The sequence below is a fragment of the Euprymna scolopes genome, chromosome 46 (genome assembly GCF_053919585.1).
Source record: "Euprymna scolopes isolate OS-2025 chromosome 46, ASM5391958v1, whole genome shotgun sequence".
In the NCBI taxonomy this organism is placed as follows: Eukaryota; Metazoa; Mollusca; class Cephalopoda; order Sepiida; family Sepiolidae; genus Euprymna; species Euprymna scolopes.
This window is the reverse complement of record NC_136527.1, coordinates 86,964,683-86,981,415: the sequence shown is the minus strand read 5'-3', so window position 1 is coordinate 86,981,415 and position 16,733 is coordinate 86,964,683. Positions and strand designations below refer to the sequence as shown.

General features: G+C 34.7%; 1 protein-coding gene across 1 annotated transcript; it reads right to left on the bottom strand.

Annotated features, from left to right (window-relative positions):
- Window positions 1-723: 723 nt before the first annotated feature.
- On the bottom strand, window positions 724-15,660 carry LOC145270862 (uncharacterized). The gene is made up of 2 exons (XM_080126419.1): window positions 14,901-15,660; window positions 724-1,764 (listed from the first exon to the last, which is right to left on the bottom strand). The coding sequence occupies exon 2, from the start codon at window positions 1,580-1,582 to the stop codon at window positions 779-781; it is 804 nt and encodes a 267-aa protein (XP_079982545.1). The 5' UTR covers window positions 1,583-1,764; window positions 14,901-15,660; the 3' UTR covers window positions 724-778.
- Between the last annotated feature and the right edge of the window lie 1,073 nt (window positions 15,661-16,733).

Here is a 16,733-nt window from a genome sequence, read left to right as displayed (position 1 = left end):
GGTCTCGTAGGAGACAACGTTCGCTGATAATTAAATTACTTTTATAATTTGCGTAAACTTTGGTACTTGTACAGTTTAATCAACATATAAAAATGAAAATATCAAAAAAAGTTTATATTGTACGTATCCGTTTTGAACTGAAGATCTCCGAAAAAAAACAAAAAAACATTTCACTTAATTTGATAGAGTAGTTTTTTTGTGTTTTTTACAGCGGAAAACATGTTTTTATGACAGCACTTTGAAGGCAGACATCTTGGATTTTTTCTTAATTTTTGTTTGGATTTTAGAAACGCCACAGGAAGATAAATCCATGTAAAGCGCGGACATCCCCTCCCCATCTTTAATTCTAGCTTTTCTTCATAAAAATCGAACATTTTGCTCGGTATCATAACAAATTGTTTTTTCGCTGTAAAAAAAAAAAACCTACTTGATGAAATTAAGTGAAATTTTTTATTCAGAGAATTTCGTTCCATAACGGATACGTACAATTTAATTATTTTTCGATATTTTCATTTTTTAATGTGTTGATTAAACTGTACAAGTACCTTTTACTTCAAACTAGATAAAAAATGTGAAACCTTAGAGTACAGAACTACCCTCACTTCTTTTTGCTACCAAATCATGGCGACTTTTATACCTGAAGAAGGTCGAAGGTTACATCGGCCGAAACGTTGTGCAGATAAGATGTGAGAATGATTGTTCGATTAATCGAAACAAAATAAATAATATTTCAACATTATTGATAACAAGACAAAGTTACAAGATATTGTCAAATTTGTCACGGTTCAACAACTTCCTGGAGTTCCGCTGGACTTTCGATAATTTGAATAATCATTTCGCCATCCAAAACAGACGGCGCGGTCGGGTCGTTCACCTTACACTGATGTATGTCAAAAAGTTTCCGATTGTCAATAACAAAACCGCATTCCTGGCACATAAAAAACTGTTTCTCAACAAGTTCTTCGTAGTCGGCGTCTGCTGTTTGGATTGATATTTCTCTAACGTCTTGAATCGAGCCAAGATCAGCATCAGTCGACACGATCTGAGAGGTTTTCGCTGTCTCGATCTCAACATTGTGGGCCCGCATGTGTGACTTGAGCGTGAACTTATACTTGGTCGAATAGTTGCAATATGTGCACTTGTAAGGCGTGTCATAATTGTGCAACAGCATATGTGACGCCAGAGCCTGCGGGTCACTGAAATTTGTGCCGCACGTGTGACAAAGACTCGCGCTATTCTTTTTCAAATGTTTCCTCAAATGAGTTCTCAAATTACTGCGATCGTTTGTCGCAAAGTCACAAACATTGCAAGTGAACGGTTTTAATCCGGAATGTTTCAAAATGTGCACCTTCAGGTTTTTTTTCCACGCTGTCCGAAAATCACACAATTCACACTTGTAGCATCGTTCCCCCGTGTGGATCCGATTATGGTGTTCTAAGTCTCGTGGTGAACCAGTGCGGAAGTCGCAGTTCATACAGCATAACGGCTTTGCAGGGTTCCCGCTGCACTTGTGGCTTTCGATTTCCACTGCATTCTTAAAACCAAGCTGGCAGCTAGGACATCTGTGCGGACGTTGCACCATTCGGCATGCGAAATCCTGATGAAACTTGAGCGTCAATTGCGTAGCGAATGTCTTGAAGCAGTCTTTGCACTGATTCGTTTTCACTTCCTTCCCAGACGTGTGTAACTGCTTTTCATGGCGTTGCAGGTGATGCGCGTGGAAGAACGCAGCGGAACAGAAAGAACATTTATAATGGCGTTCGTCTACAAGAAATTGAAAACAAATTGATATTAAAATTGAAAACATAAATGGGTCAAAGTTCACCATTACGCCAACTGGAGACGTCTCAACATTTTGCAATAAATCAACAACTTTTAAAGGTTTTCGAGTATGCTGAACACAGATATCACCGGGAAAATTAGCGCAGACAAATAGTTTTCGAGATATAAATATCTGAATCGTGCAATGTAATTTCTAGTAGTTTGAATTGGCCGCCATCTTTGTTGTTTCAATGAAATGGGATAGTGAGCATGCGATATGTGTTGTTATGTTTAACGGTTATTCAACGCTATTTCTTTCGGGATAAACATCCCCCCACCTCCCAATGTTAAGAACGGCTTTTAGAATAACCCCCCTCCCCATGTTAATAACGGCTTTCGGAATAAACATCCCCCACACCTCCTGATGTTAATAACGGCTTTTGGAATAAACGCCCCCCCCTTCTCCATGTTAAGAATGGCTTTCGGAATAAACATCTCCCACTTCCCCATGTTAAGAATGGCTTTCGGAATAAACATACATCTCCCCATGTTAAGAATGGCTTTCGGAATAAACATACACCTCCACATGCTAAGAACGGCTCTCAGAATAAACATACACTTCTCCATGCTAAGAACGGCTTTCAGAATAAACATACACTTCCCCATGTTAAGAACGGCTTTCGGTATGACACCCCCACCCACCCACTTCCCCATGTTAAGAACGGCTTTTGCAATAAACATCTCCCCACCTCCTCATGTTAAGAACGGCTTTCAGAATTGCGTTGAGTCAACTACACAGATCATCCGCTCACTGCAGCGTGCGCACGCATGCTCAATATACCATTTCATGGAAACAACAAAGATGGCGGCCAAATAAAACTACTAGAAATTATGTAACAAAATACAGAATATTTATATCTCAAACTATTTGACTGCGCTAATTTTCCCTATGGTATTTGTTTTCAGCATACCAAGTCGTCATTTTTTTAAGAAATTATTGAGGCGTCTTCAGTTGGCATAACGGTGAACAGTGACCAAAAAATGGGTACAATGCTATAGTATGCAAGATACTTACAATTAATTAATATTAAGATTTATTAACTTTATATTATATATCTATAAAAGCGAAAGTGTCTGTGTGTCAGTTTGTGTATATTTTCCTACGCAATAACTCTGTCAATTTTCAGTCTACAGACTCGAAATTTGATATACAACGCACTGAGATTTGGGAAAATCTTTATAATTCGTTTTTGGCCAGAAATTTGGCTGTTAAGAGGTAAAAGTTCAACGATTTGACCTTTGAGAACTCTACCAAACTCTTCCGGCAATTTTGGGTCTAAACACTTCAAATTTTAGATATAGGTTCTTTGGACATGGATCTAACTTAATAACTTGATTTGATCCCAAAGCAGTAAATGTTAAGGGGTCATAATAGGGGTCAAAGTTTTAAAAAATTTGACCTCTGCGGTCTCTACCAAATTATTCAGACAATTTCTGGTCTAAACATTTGAAATTTTACATAAAAGGGTATTCAGAGATAGGGCAAGCTTTTTAATCGGTTTGGGTCGAAAATTTGAGCTATAAATATATGTATGTATGTTTGCGTGTCTGCCTGAAACTTTTGACAGAGGCAACGGATTTTCACAAGATCTATATTGTTTTGAAGCTTGACCCTTCAGACGACAAATACCGAAAAATTGGTTAAAACATTAATTTCTTCACCCTCAACTGGGTGCTTTTCAGCAGGGAGGTGTCGCCTTTTTTTGAAAGTCATCCCCTCTTTTCGATTATCTAGCCTTAATTTAAACCTATGCCACTTCTGGTTTGCCGGTGGTCATAACAGCAAAGACATCACGTTTTTTTGCTGTTCTTTTCCTCCATCGCGGTACAGGTTCGAGCCTGCCTTCCTACTACAAACTTTTTTTTTTTTTTGCTCAACACACACCTCCAAACACCCGGGCAACGCCGGGCACCCATGCTAGTATTATATATACTATATATTACATAGTGGCATTTGTCTACAAGAAATTGAATAGAATGATATTAATTATATACGTTCTTTAAAAATTTGGTTATTAATTAAATAATAAATTAAATACTTTATATTAACATTTATTTACTTTATTATTGCATTTACTGGATGGAATTCGTTTACAAGAAATTGAAAACCAATTGATACAAATTAAATACTTTTTATAAACATTTATTAATTAATTAAACAATAGTTTAAACAAATGAAGCATGGTTCCACATGAGTGCACAGTAGACGAGGCATAAAAAAAAATTACTAAGTTCAGCATCCCCCCCCCACTGAGCCCTAAAAGTCCCCCGGGGAACGTCAAATCCTGGTGAAAATGTACAAACGGTGCAGTTTTAGGCCTTAACATATGTAGATTTGAGTTCTGCACCATGCAAAAAAAGAAATGACTAAGTCCATCATTTGCACCCCCCCTTCCCCCTGTTTAGCCTCAAAAGTCGCCAAGGTCTTAACATATTTAAATTTGGGTTCCGCACCATGCAAAACTGCTAAATAAACTATTTACTAAACATACACAGAAAATTTTGACATAGACAGAAAATTTTGGACAAACATGGTAAAATAGTCCCCAAAAAAACTATTCGCAACCAGATTTTCAAAGATACTATGGATTGAGTTGGGCAGCAACATGTCTGATCATATTACACTTGAATTTCTGCATGTCAGTACAATCAGGAAAGCAGGGGCCTGGAAGGAAATTCCAAAGTGCAGCAGTCCGAGGGAAAAAGCTATTTGAGTAGAATGTTTTTTTTTTTTGTTTTTTTTACTCATGTTCACCCCTTACAAAGCATATCGCCACTTTGACGTAAGGGGCTACTATTTGGGGCCATGTCTAGGAAAGATTAACAAGATATTTGTTTGTTACAGTTAAACTTCTGCATATCAGTACAGCCAGGACAGCAGGCAGCAGGAAGGGAATTCCAAAGTCTAACTGTTCGAGGGAAGAAATTATTAGAATAGAAAGCTTTTCTGGCATTTAGGGATAACAACAGTGAAGGGGTGAGATCTTATTGCTAAGCGGGTTTTCGTGGATATGTACGTCGAGGGGATACAAGTGAAACGAGTTCATTAGAACACATTCCATTAAAATATTTGTAAAACAGGCACAGTGATGCAACATTGTGGCGATGGGACAGGGGTTGGAGCTTAGTTGACAAAGTGGGACCGATTATATCGAAAACTCTTTTTTGGACCCTATACAAGAGGGAGATGCTAATGGTAGATGCACCAGCCCAGATGTGGCAACAATACTCCATGCATGGGTGGATGATGGCCTTTTAAAGGTGCAGGATACTCTCAGGTGCGAGTAGTTTTCTAGCTCGATAAAGGGAACCCACCTTTTTTGCAGCAGCTTTTGCAATGTCTTCTATGTATTTGTTCCAGTTCATATTGCCCACAAATGTTAGGCTGAGGAGTTTGAATGTAGAATTATCAGGTAGGGTACTATTTGTCATAAATATAGGGGTTGGAGAGGCGTCTTGTAATTGTTAAATGAGAGCAGCTTAGTTGTACTAGCTGCATTATACTATATATTAAATGTTGCCATCCATTTGCGGCCCCATTCTACTATAGTCTGGAGGTCATTTTCTAACGATTCGGACATTGTCTTAGATTTATGTACATCTGTTCGTTCCTCATGCTTATTATAGGGCATTGTATCATCAGCAAATATACCCATCTCAGATACAATATTATCAGGGAGGTCGTTTATGAATATCATGAATAATAATGCTCCAAGGATCAACCCTTGAGATACTTCCGCATTAATGTTATGCTGCTTGGATGTACGTCTGACAACCTGTATGCTTTTATTGTTTAAGAAGGATCTAATTTTATTTAGTATACGTCCAGTTATATCATACAATTTAATTTTCATTAGCAGCCCTTTATGCCAGACTTTTTCAAAGGCCTTGCATATATCAAGGGCTACAATCCTGGCTTCGTCCGCCTTATCCAGTACTCTTTTTTGGACCCTATACAAGAGGGAGAGACTAGTGGTAGATGCATCAGCCTAGAAGTGGCAACAATACTCCATGCATGGGCGAATGACGGCTTTGTACAGATACTGGATACTCTCAGGTGTGAGTAGTCTTCTAGCTCGATAGAGGGAACCGACATTCTTTGCAGCAGCCTTTGCAATGTCCTCAATGTATTTGTTCCAGTTCATATTATCCGCAGGGGAGGTGTCTTGTAATTGTTAAAGGAGAGCAGCTTTGTTTTACTAGCTTTGAATGTAACCATCCATTTGCGGCCGCATTCCACTACAATCTTTACAACATTTCTACAGTGAAGGGGTGGGATTTTGCTGCCTGTCAAGTTTGTAATGGGTATTGTCATTGAAGGGGTACTAGTGCTCGGAGTTCGTTTCTGTGATGGGAGAGAGGTTGGAGTTTAGTTGATAGTTCATATATATATATATATATATATATATATATATATATATATATATATACATATAAGTAAATTCTTGGTACAGCAAAATGGAAGGAGAAATTTCAGAGGAAACATAATTTAATTTAAATACCAAAGAAAACAAAAAAAACGGGCAGGTGAAATTATTAAAATTTCCTTAAGGCCTTATTATAAATATAATAAAAACTACTATTGAACGTAAAATTGCTACATTTAATACTGTTAAACATATCGGTCCATCACGTTGTCTCATTTATTTAAAATTACCATGGTTAGGTCCTGTTGGCCTTCATATTGTTAAAAGGATTTCTTCTGCTACTCAACGTTGTTTTCCAGCTACTATGCTTAGAGTAGTTTACACAACTCGAACCTTTTTCTCTTCTTTTCGTAAAGATGTTTTGCCAACCATTCAAAAGAATTCTGTTGTTTATAAATTTGTTTGTCAGTGTGGAGCTGACTACGTTGGCAAAACATCCCAAAGATTGGAAATGAGAATATCCCAACACATCCCTCGGGATATTCGACTACACCAGGTTTCGAGAACATCCGGGCACTCCCAAGCTCATGAGTCCGCCATCGGCAATCACCTGATGAGTATAAATAGGTGTTCTGATCAATATTCCGATGGGTGGTTTTATGTTTTATACAGTGCGAGGTCGAACTATCATCTCAATATCATTGAGGCGTTAGTCATTAACAACTCTCGACCTAGCCTGTGTAGACAAAAGATTTTGAAACATCAGTTGGATATATTTATTGATTTAAAACCACCTGAACAATGAGATTTTTTTTTCTCACTGTGCTTCTAACTAAAACCAAATTCCCTTCTTTCCTCATTCGATTCTTAGTTTTTAATTTATCATTCTGACGTTTCCTCTTAGAAGGTCAGACGATAAGGCGTTAAGGAAATTTTAATAATTTCACCTGCCCGTTTTTTTGTTTTCTTTGGTATTTAAATTAAATTATGTTTCCTCTGATATATATATATATATATATATAAGAAATGAAAACTTTAAGTTGAAATTTACAATCAAATTTATTGCTCAACAGGATACTCCAAAAAACAATTTACAAAGTGCTTATTCTGCGGACTTTCAATTCAAAGAAAGTGTTGTATTAGAGATAGGGGTGTTATGTCTGTGTGTGGTTGTATGCGCGCACGTGTGTGTGTTTTAATGTGTCGGGTCTGATTTATGTGTGGGTGTGTGTATGTGTATGGGTGTGCATGCGAGTGTACCTTGCATTTCATGTTTTTGTGTGATGGTATTAGGTTCTGTTCAGTTCAGGAGTGAATTTGGTGATGAAGTTTTTTTCCTGTGTAAGTAAATAAAAATAATTGTCTGTTTGGAAGATTGGCATTATTTTGAAGCTGTTTCCACTGCATGTGTGTACGTGTTTTGAAACATAGAGGTGTCTGTTATCTGCAATTTTGATGTTGCTCTTATTGAAAGTCCGCAGAATAAGCACTTTGACAATTGTTTTTTGGAGTATCCTGTCGAGCAATAGATTTGATTGTAAATTTCAACTTTTTTAGTTTTTATTTCTTTTCTCTTATAATAAGCTCTACTCTCTATTATTTGTGTATTGAGCTTTTTTTATTTGGTTGGGATTAAAATATTTATGTATAAATACTTGTTTTTTTATATTAGATCAGGTATTAGGTAAAATAGGTAAACATTGCATCTCCTTTGATTTCACTATATACATAATATTATATATATATATATATATATATACACACACATAATATATACATTGTATATATATATATATATATATATATACACTTGTTTATTGTTATATAAACATGGTCACATCCTGCTGCTACAAATAGCCACTTGATGATATCTGTTGTTTGATTGAAACAAGTGGCTATTTGTAGCAGCAGGATGTGACCATGTTTATATAACAATAAACAAGTATTATCAGCTCTTTTTATTGAGCACTATCTAACAACCTCGTTGAATTCATTAGTCCATTACTTTTGAATAAAAAAAAACCCGAGTATATATATATATATATATATATATATATATAGACTTATATGTAATATACTGAGTTCGTGTAATTCAGTACATTTTCATATACCAATAGGTTTTAAGCCAAAAATGGTTGACTTAAGGAGTAAACTACAAAATTATCACATTTCATAACTGAGCATTAATATTGACATGGAAACAATTGTAACGTAAAATGAAATACACTTTTTGTTGCCATCAACACCTTGTCTTGAAGTCTTGATTTTGCACACACAGTATATATATATATATATATATATATATATATATATATTTATTTCTTAATCTATATATATAAAAATGTAACTCTCGGTTAGTTCGCAATTAATAGTCTAAAAAACCACTGGACGGATGGCTTCCACGTTTTGGTATAATATGTTTACTATATCAATGTGTGTTTTTATATATTTCTTTTTAATTATAACATTATACTTAATTTTTCTATGATAAATAGGTGTTTTTCTTTGTATCGAGAGGCCATTTTTTTTATTTAGGGACAATTATTTATTACCGCTTCCTGTCACGTGACCAGTGTTATAATTTAGCGGTTTTCCTGCTAGATCTGGAGATTTCGGTTGCAATCTAGCGGGGAATTCTAGAAAATTTGGAGATATTTAGCACCCACACACCCGCAATTTTATTAAAAATACTTTAAAACATAAAATAAACTCATTCATGTAAGTAAAAAAAAGTAGCATTTATTGCCTTTGGTAACAATTATTTATTGATTATTTGTTTTGTTTTTCACCTTTTTTCCACTAACCATTCTTAAATCTTGCTATAAAATCGATTTTTCCAAGTACATTTTAGGGGGTGGGGGCATTCCAACCTCCAAAGTAAAAAGCAAGAAACAACAGCAAAAAAAAAAAAAAAGAAACTTATACCAATACAGTAGAATTTAATTATCTACCAACCTAAATACTTTTAACATGCTAAAACAAAGTTTTTTTGTTTTTTTATTTTTCTAATTTCAAAATATGTTGCACCATTATTGTGATGTTTAATTTGCAGTATATTTCAATTTAACTTTTATTATAAAAAGTTTGAGTTTATGATTTGTTTCCTGCAAAAAAAAAATACCCAAAAAAAACAGGCAACACTAGCTGATAAAATATGTAAGCCTTCTGGGGAGCTAACCGCTTCAATATAATTCCAGAAACATATAGTGAGAAAAAACGGAACATTTTATATATTGAGTATACTATATTTATAATTTTTTTATGGTTAAAAAGTTAAAATATGGAGTTGGGGGGGGGGGGGTAGTGATTTTTGAAAATTTCAGACGATAAAAGTTAAAAATCTAGCGATTTTCTGGACATTTCTTTCTCCTGATCTCGCGTTTTTTTTTAAAATCTCAGTTGACAACATTGCATCACTAAAAAAACAAGAGGGGATGTAGGTATAGATAGGTGACAATCTTATAGACCAAAGCATCTCAGAGTGTATTCAATTGAAAAATTTCTAAGTCCAAACAAGAGGGGATGTAGGTATAGATAGGTGACAATCTTATAGACCAAGGCATCTCAGAGTGTATTCAAGTGAAAAATTTCTAAGTCCAAACAAGAGGGGATGTAGGTATAGATAGGTGACAATCTTATAGACCAAAGCATCTCAGAGTGTATTCAAGTGAAAAATTTCTAAGTCCAAACAAGAGGGGATGTAGGTATAGATAGGTGACAATCTTATAGACCAAAGCATCTCAGAGTGTATTCAATTGAAAAATTTCTAAGTCCAAACAAGAGGGGATGTAGGTATAGATAGGTGAATATCTTATAGACCAAAGCATCTCAGAGTGTATTCAAGTGAAAAATTTCTAAGTCCAAACAAGAGGGGATGTAGGTATAGATAGGTGACAATCTTATAGACCAAAGCATCTCAGCGTGTATTCAAGTGAAAAATTTCTAACTCCAAACAAGAGGGGATGTAGGTATAGATAGGTGACAATCTTATAGACCAAGGCATCTCAGCGTGTATTCAATTGAAAAATTTCTAAGTCCAAACAAGAGGGGATGTAGGTATAGATAGGTGACAATCTTATAGACCAAAGCATCTCAGAGTGTATTCAATTGAAAAATTTCTAAGTCCAAACAAGAGGGGATGTAGGTATAGATAGGTGAATATCTTATAGACCAAAGCATCTCAGAGTGTATTCAAGTGAAAAATTTCTAAGTCCAAACAAGAGGGGATGTAGGTATAGATAGGTGACAATCTTATAGACCAAAGCATCTCAGAGTGTATTCAATTGAAAAATTTCTAAGTCCAAACAAGAGGGGATGTAGGTATAGATAGGTGACAATCTTATAGACCAAGGCATCTCAGAGTGTATTCAAGTGAAAAATTTCTAAGTCCAAACAAGAGGGGATGTAGGCATTGATAGATGGCAATCTTATAGACCAAGGCATCTCAGCGTGTATTCAAGTGAAAATTTTCCAAGTCGAAACAACAGGGGATGTAGGTATAGATAGGTGACAATCTTATAGACCAAGGCATCTCAGCGTGTATTCAAGTGAAAAATTTCTAAGTCCAAACAAGAGGGGATGTAGGTATTGATAGATGGCAATCTTATAGACCAAGGCATCTCAGCGTGTATTCAATTGAAAAATTTCTAACTCCAAACAAGAGGGGATGTAGGTATTGATAGGTGACAATCTTATAGACCAAGGCATCTCAGCGTGTATTCAATTGCAAAATTTCTAAGTCCAAACAAGAGGGGATGTAGGTATAGATAGGTGACAATCTTATAGACCAAAGCATCTCAGAGTGTATTCAATTGAAAAAATTCAAAGTCCAAACAAGAGGGGATGTAGGTATAGATAGGTGACAATCTTATAGACCAAGGCATCTCAGAGTGTATTCAAGTGAAAAATTTCTAAGTCCAAACAAGAGGGGATGTAGGTATAGATAGGTGACAATCTTATAGACCAAAGCATCTCAGAGTGTATTCAAGTGAAAAATTTCTAAGTCCAAACAAGAGGGGATGTAGGTATAGATAGGTGACAATCTTATAGACCAAAGCATCTCAGAGTGTATTCAATTGAAAAATTTCTAAGTCCAAACAAGAGGGGATGTAGGTATAGATAGGTGAATATCTTATAGACCAAAGCATCTCAGAGTGTATTCAAGTGAAAAATTTCTAAGTCCAAACAAGAGGGGATGTAGGTATAGATAGGTGACAATCTTATAGACCAAAGCATCTCAGCGTGTATTCAAGTGAAAAATTTCTAACTCCAAACAAGAGGGGATGTAGGTATAGATAGGTGACAATCTTATAGACCAAGGCATCTCAGAGTGTATTCAATTGAAAAATTTCTAAGTCCAAACAAGAGGGGATGTAGGTATAGAGAGGTGACAATCTTATAGACCAAAGCATCTCAGAGTGTATTCAATTGAAAAATTTCTAAGTCCAAACAAGAGGGGATGTAGGTATAGATAGGTGAATATCTTATAGACCAAAGCATCTCAGAGTGTATTCAAGTGAAAAATTTCTAAGTCCAAACAAGAGGGGATGTAGGTATAGATAGGTGACAATCTTATAGACCAAAGCATCTCAGCGTGTATTCAAGTGAAAAATTTCTAACTCCAAACAAGAGGGGATGTAGGCATTGATAGATGGCAATCTTATAGACCAAGGCATCTCAGCGTGTATTCAAGTGAAAAATTTCTAAGTCCAAACAAGAGGGGATGTAGGTATTGATAGATGGCAATCTTATAGACCAAGGCATCTCAGCGTGTATTCAATTGAAAAATTTCTAACTCCAAACAAGAGGGGATGTAGGTATAGATAGGTGACAATCTTATAGACCAAGGCATCTCAGCGTGTATTCAATTGAAAAATTTCTAAGTCCAAACAAGAGGGGATGTAGGTATAGATAGGTGACAATCTTATAGACCAAAGCATCTCAGAGTGTATTCAATTGAAAAATTTCTAAGTCCAAACAAGAGGGGATGTAGGTATAGATAGGTGACAATCTTATAGACCAAAGCATCTCAGAGTGTATTCAAGTGAAAAATTTCTAAGTCCAAACAAGAGGGGATGTAGGTATAGATAGGTGACAATCTTATAGACCAAAGCATCTCAGAGTGTATTCAATTGAAAAAGTTCTAAGTCCAAACAAGAGGGGATGTAGGTATAGATAGGTGAATATCTTATAGACCAAAGCATCTCAGAGTGTATTCAAGTGAAAAATTTCTAAGTCCAAACAAGAGGGGATGTAGGTATAGATAGGTCACAATCTTATAGACCAAAGCATCTCAGCGTGTATTCAAGTGAAAAATTTCTAAGTCCAAACAAAGGGGATGTAGGTATTGATAGGTTACAATCTTATAGACCAAGGCATCTCAGCGTGTATTCAAGTGAAAAATTTCTAAGTCCAAACAAGAGGGGATGTAGGTATTGATAGATGGCAATCTTATAGACCAAGGCATCTCAGCGTGTATTCAATTGAAAAATTTCTAACTCCAAACAAGAGGGGATGTAGGTATAGATAGGTGACAATCTTATAGACCAAGGCATCTCAGCGTGTATTCAATTGAAAAATTTCTAAGTCCAAACAAGAGGGGATGTAGGTATAGATAGGTGACAATCTTATAGACCAAAGCATCTCAGAGTGTATTCAATTGAAAAATTTCTAAGTCCAAACAAGAGGGGATGTAGGTATAGATAGGTGACAATCTTATAGACCAAAGCATCTCAGAGTGTATTCAAGTGAAAAATTTCTAAGTCCAAACAAGAGGGGATGTAGGTATAGATAGGTGACAATCTTATAGACCAAAGCATCTCAGAGTGTATTCAATTGAAAAAGTTCTAAGTCCAAACAAGAGGGGATGTAGGTATAGATAGGTGAATATCTTATAGACCAAAGCATCTCAGAGTGTATTCAAGTGAAAAATTTCTAAGTCCAAACAAGAGGGGATGTAGGTATAGATAGGTCACAATCTTATAGACCAAAGCATCTCAGCGTGTATTCAAGTGAAAAATTTCTAAGTCCAAACAAAGGGGATGTAGGTATTGATAGGTTACAATCTTATAGACCAAGGCATCTCAGCGTGTATTCAAGTGAAAAATTTCTAAGTCCAAACAAGAGGGGATGTAGGTATTGATAGATGGCAATCTTATAGACCAAGGCATCTCAGCGTGTATTCAATTGAAAAATTTCTAACTCCAAACAAGAGGGGATGTAGGTATAGATAGGTGACAATCTTATAGACCAAGGCATCTCAGCGTGTATTCAATTGAAAAATTTCTAAGTCCAAACAAGAGGGGATGTAGGTATAGATAGGTGACAATCTTATAGACCAAAGCATCTCAGAGTGTATTCAATTGAAAAATTTCTAAGTCCAAACAAGAGGGGATGTAGGTATAGATAGGTGACAATCTTATAGACCAAAGCATCTCAGAGTGTATTCAAGTGAAAAATTTCTAAGTCCAAACAAGAGGGGATGTAGGTATAGATAGGTGACAATCTTATAGACCAAAGCATCTCAGAGTGTATTCAATTGAAAAAGTTCTAAGTCCAAACAAGAGGGGATGTAGGTATAGATAGGTGAATATCTTATAGACCAAAGCATCTCAGAGTGTATTCAAGTGAAAAATTTCTAAGTCCAAACAAGAGGGGATGTAGGTATAGATAGGTCACAATCTTATAGACCAAGGCATCTCAGCGTGTATTCAAGTGAAAAATTTCTAAGTCCAAACAAAGGGGATGTAGGTATTGATAGGTTACAATCTTATAGACCAAGGCATCTCAGCGTGTATTCAAGTGAAAAATTTCTAAGTCGAAACAAAGGGGATGTAGGTATAGATAGGTGACAATCTTATAGACCAAGGCATCTCGGCGTGTATTCAATTTAAAATTTCTAAGTCCAAACAAGAGGGGATGTAGGTATAGGTAGATGAAAATCTTATAGACCAAGGCAAGTCAACGTGTATTCAAATGAAAATTTCTAAGTCCTTACAGGGGCGGACGTTGGTATAGGTAGATGAGGAGCTACTAGACCAACACATGTCCACGAGTATTCAATTTAAATTTCTAAGTTCAAAACAGTGTAAATAAGTGTCTGGAAGTGGCCGATCGACGCCTACTGCCATGTTGGGTGCATGTAGGCGTAGCAAAATGCCTTCTAATCTGCTAGGCACATCGGGACTTAGTTTATTTTCTGTCCTTTCTCTGCACCGTGTAGGTTGGCGTCTGGATGTGCCTCATCGATGCCTTGGCATATAAACGTGTAATCAAGTTAAAACTTCTAACTTCAAAACGGGAGTTAGGTACCGGTAAATGAGAAGCTTATCAATCTAGACATGTTGAAATTTATAAGTTCACACATAGTGGATAGCAAGGCGAGGAATAGGGATATAGAATAAGAAAAGAGAGATAGACAGATCTAGATAAATACAGAGGTATAAAGAGATACAGGCAAGGGAGATACATTTCATGATTCAACTTATATGCTAATAAGAAATAGTTGGTATATCAGGAACACAAGCATTGTATTTACTAGTTAATTTTACATCAGAATACACTTGTAGATTTTATGTAGCTTTTTTTCTATAGGGAACATGCAAATAGCACACATAACATCTAGACATATAAATATATACATAAAACAATTACAGTTATGAGATATATCTGAACTAATCCAAAAAGACAATAATGATGAATATCATCACTTACCTTGGAAAATTATCCAGGCTGTATGCCTACTCACATTCCATCAAACACCAGAAAATCATGAGCAATTGCTTGGTTGATTTTTTTTATTTTTTTTATTTTTATTTTTTTCATACACATTTGTAATTGTGTCTTGTTTTATCAAGTATTTTTGTAGTTAATCTGTGGTGTTGGGAGAGGTGTTAACATGAATCAATTTTGCTTAACATTTTTTATTATGTATATTTTTTCAGTTTACAGAGTCATTCCAGTACCAAGTCTGACACTGTAATTGCTTGAAAAGTATTGCATTGGGAAGGAATCTTTTTTTTTTTTTTTTTTTTTTTTGAGGTGTGCAGGAATTTCAGTAGGGGATGTTTCTACTGATTTCAGATTCCAAGACAGCAAATTTGTATTTTATTGTTTGTGCATTCTTTTATCAAGTTTTTACAGATGTTTTTGTGTTATGAAAGTGAAAATGAATGAGTTGCAAAGACATTTACATTTTTGCATTCTTTTTTTAATTCTTCACCTTTTTTGTTTTAATGTCCCAAGAGTGAACCAAGACGGATGAGTCTTATTCAGCAGAGTCGAAAAAAACAGGTTACCTTTGATTGTCCTCAATGGATTTGTCCATAGTATAATGTGTCCAAGTTATTGCCCTAATAAAGTGAGAACCATACCCCAAAACTAATGCAGAACTCTACTTAATTAAATGAGCACTCTCAAAGACAATTTATCTAACATAATTTTGAAATATGTTTTATAAAGTTACCATAGAGCTCTCAAATATATTAGGCACTCAAATAGGAAATTTGTTTCAAATACTTGTCATATATATATATATATATATATATATATATATATATATATATATATTAAAAACTTACAGTATATCTATACTTACATATTGACATTTAGGTTTTCAAAACATACTGCAGAGCTCCTCATGTTTTCTGAATTTTATGCTTTCGTCTACTAATCTATTGAGCACTCTTAAGTATATTTGTGTAGCTGAATTGCCATACATGTTTTTGAAAGTGTATATTTAGCTCTACTAATGTATTGTACTCTGTCAAAATAAATTTATGCAGTTGAAATGCCATATCTGTTTCTCAAATGTTTTATTTAGCTCTACTAATATATTGAGCACTCTGGAAGTAGATTTGTCTAAAATAATTGCAAAAATGTTTCCAACTCTTACTACAAAGCTCTTTAAATGCATTGAGCACTCTTAAAGTAAAATCGTCTTGTATAATTAAACAAAGCAATTTTTAAACTTACTACACAGCTATATAAAACTATGGAGCACATGCAAGCATCATTGGTATATATATAGATCACATAATTATTAGAAGTTATTTTTTTACTTGAAATACATATATATATATATATATATATATTCAAGGGAGACAATTTGTATATAGATGACATAATTAGAAGTTATTTTTTTAATTGAAATGCATATATATATATATATTTAATCTATATCTATATATATTCAAGGGAGACAATTTATATATACATCACATAATGATTAGAAGTTATTTTGTATATATATTCACGGGAGACAATTTGTATATAGATGACATAATAATCAGAAGTGATTTTTTTAAGGAAATATATATATATATATATATATATATATATATATATACAAGGGAGACAATTTATATATAGATCACATAATTAATGGAAGTCTGTTTTAATTGAAGTAAATATATATATATATATATATATATATATATATATATATATATATATATATATATATATATATATTTTATTTCAATTCCATCAATGAGACATAGAGCAATAAAGTCATGTTATTTACATTTTGACTTAATAATAACCCTT

Bases quoted from the DNA above. Each gene is read 5' to 3' on its own strand.
- LOC145270862 (XM_080126419.1), bottom strand. From the start codon at position 1,582: ATGGTGCAACGTCCGCACAGATGTCCTAGCTGCCAGCTTGGTTTTAAG.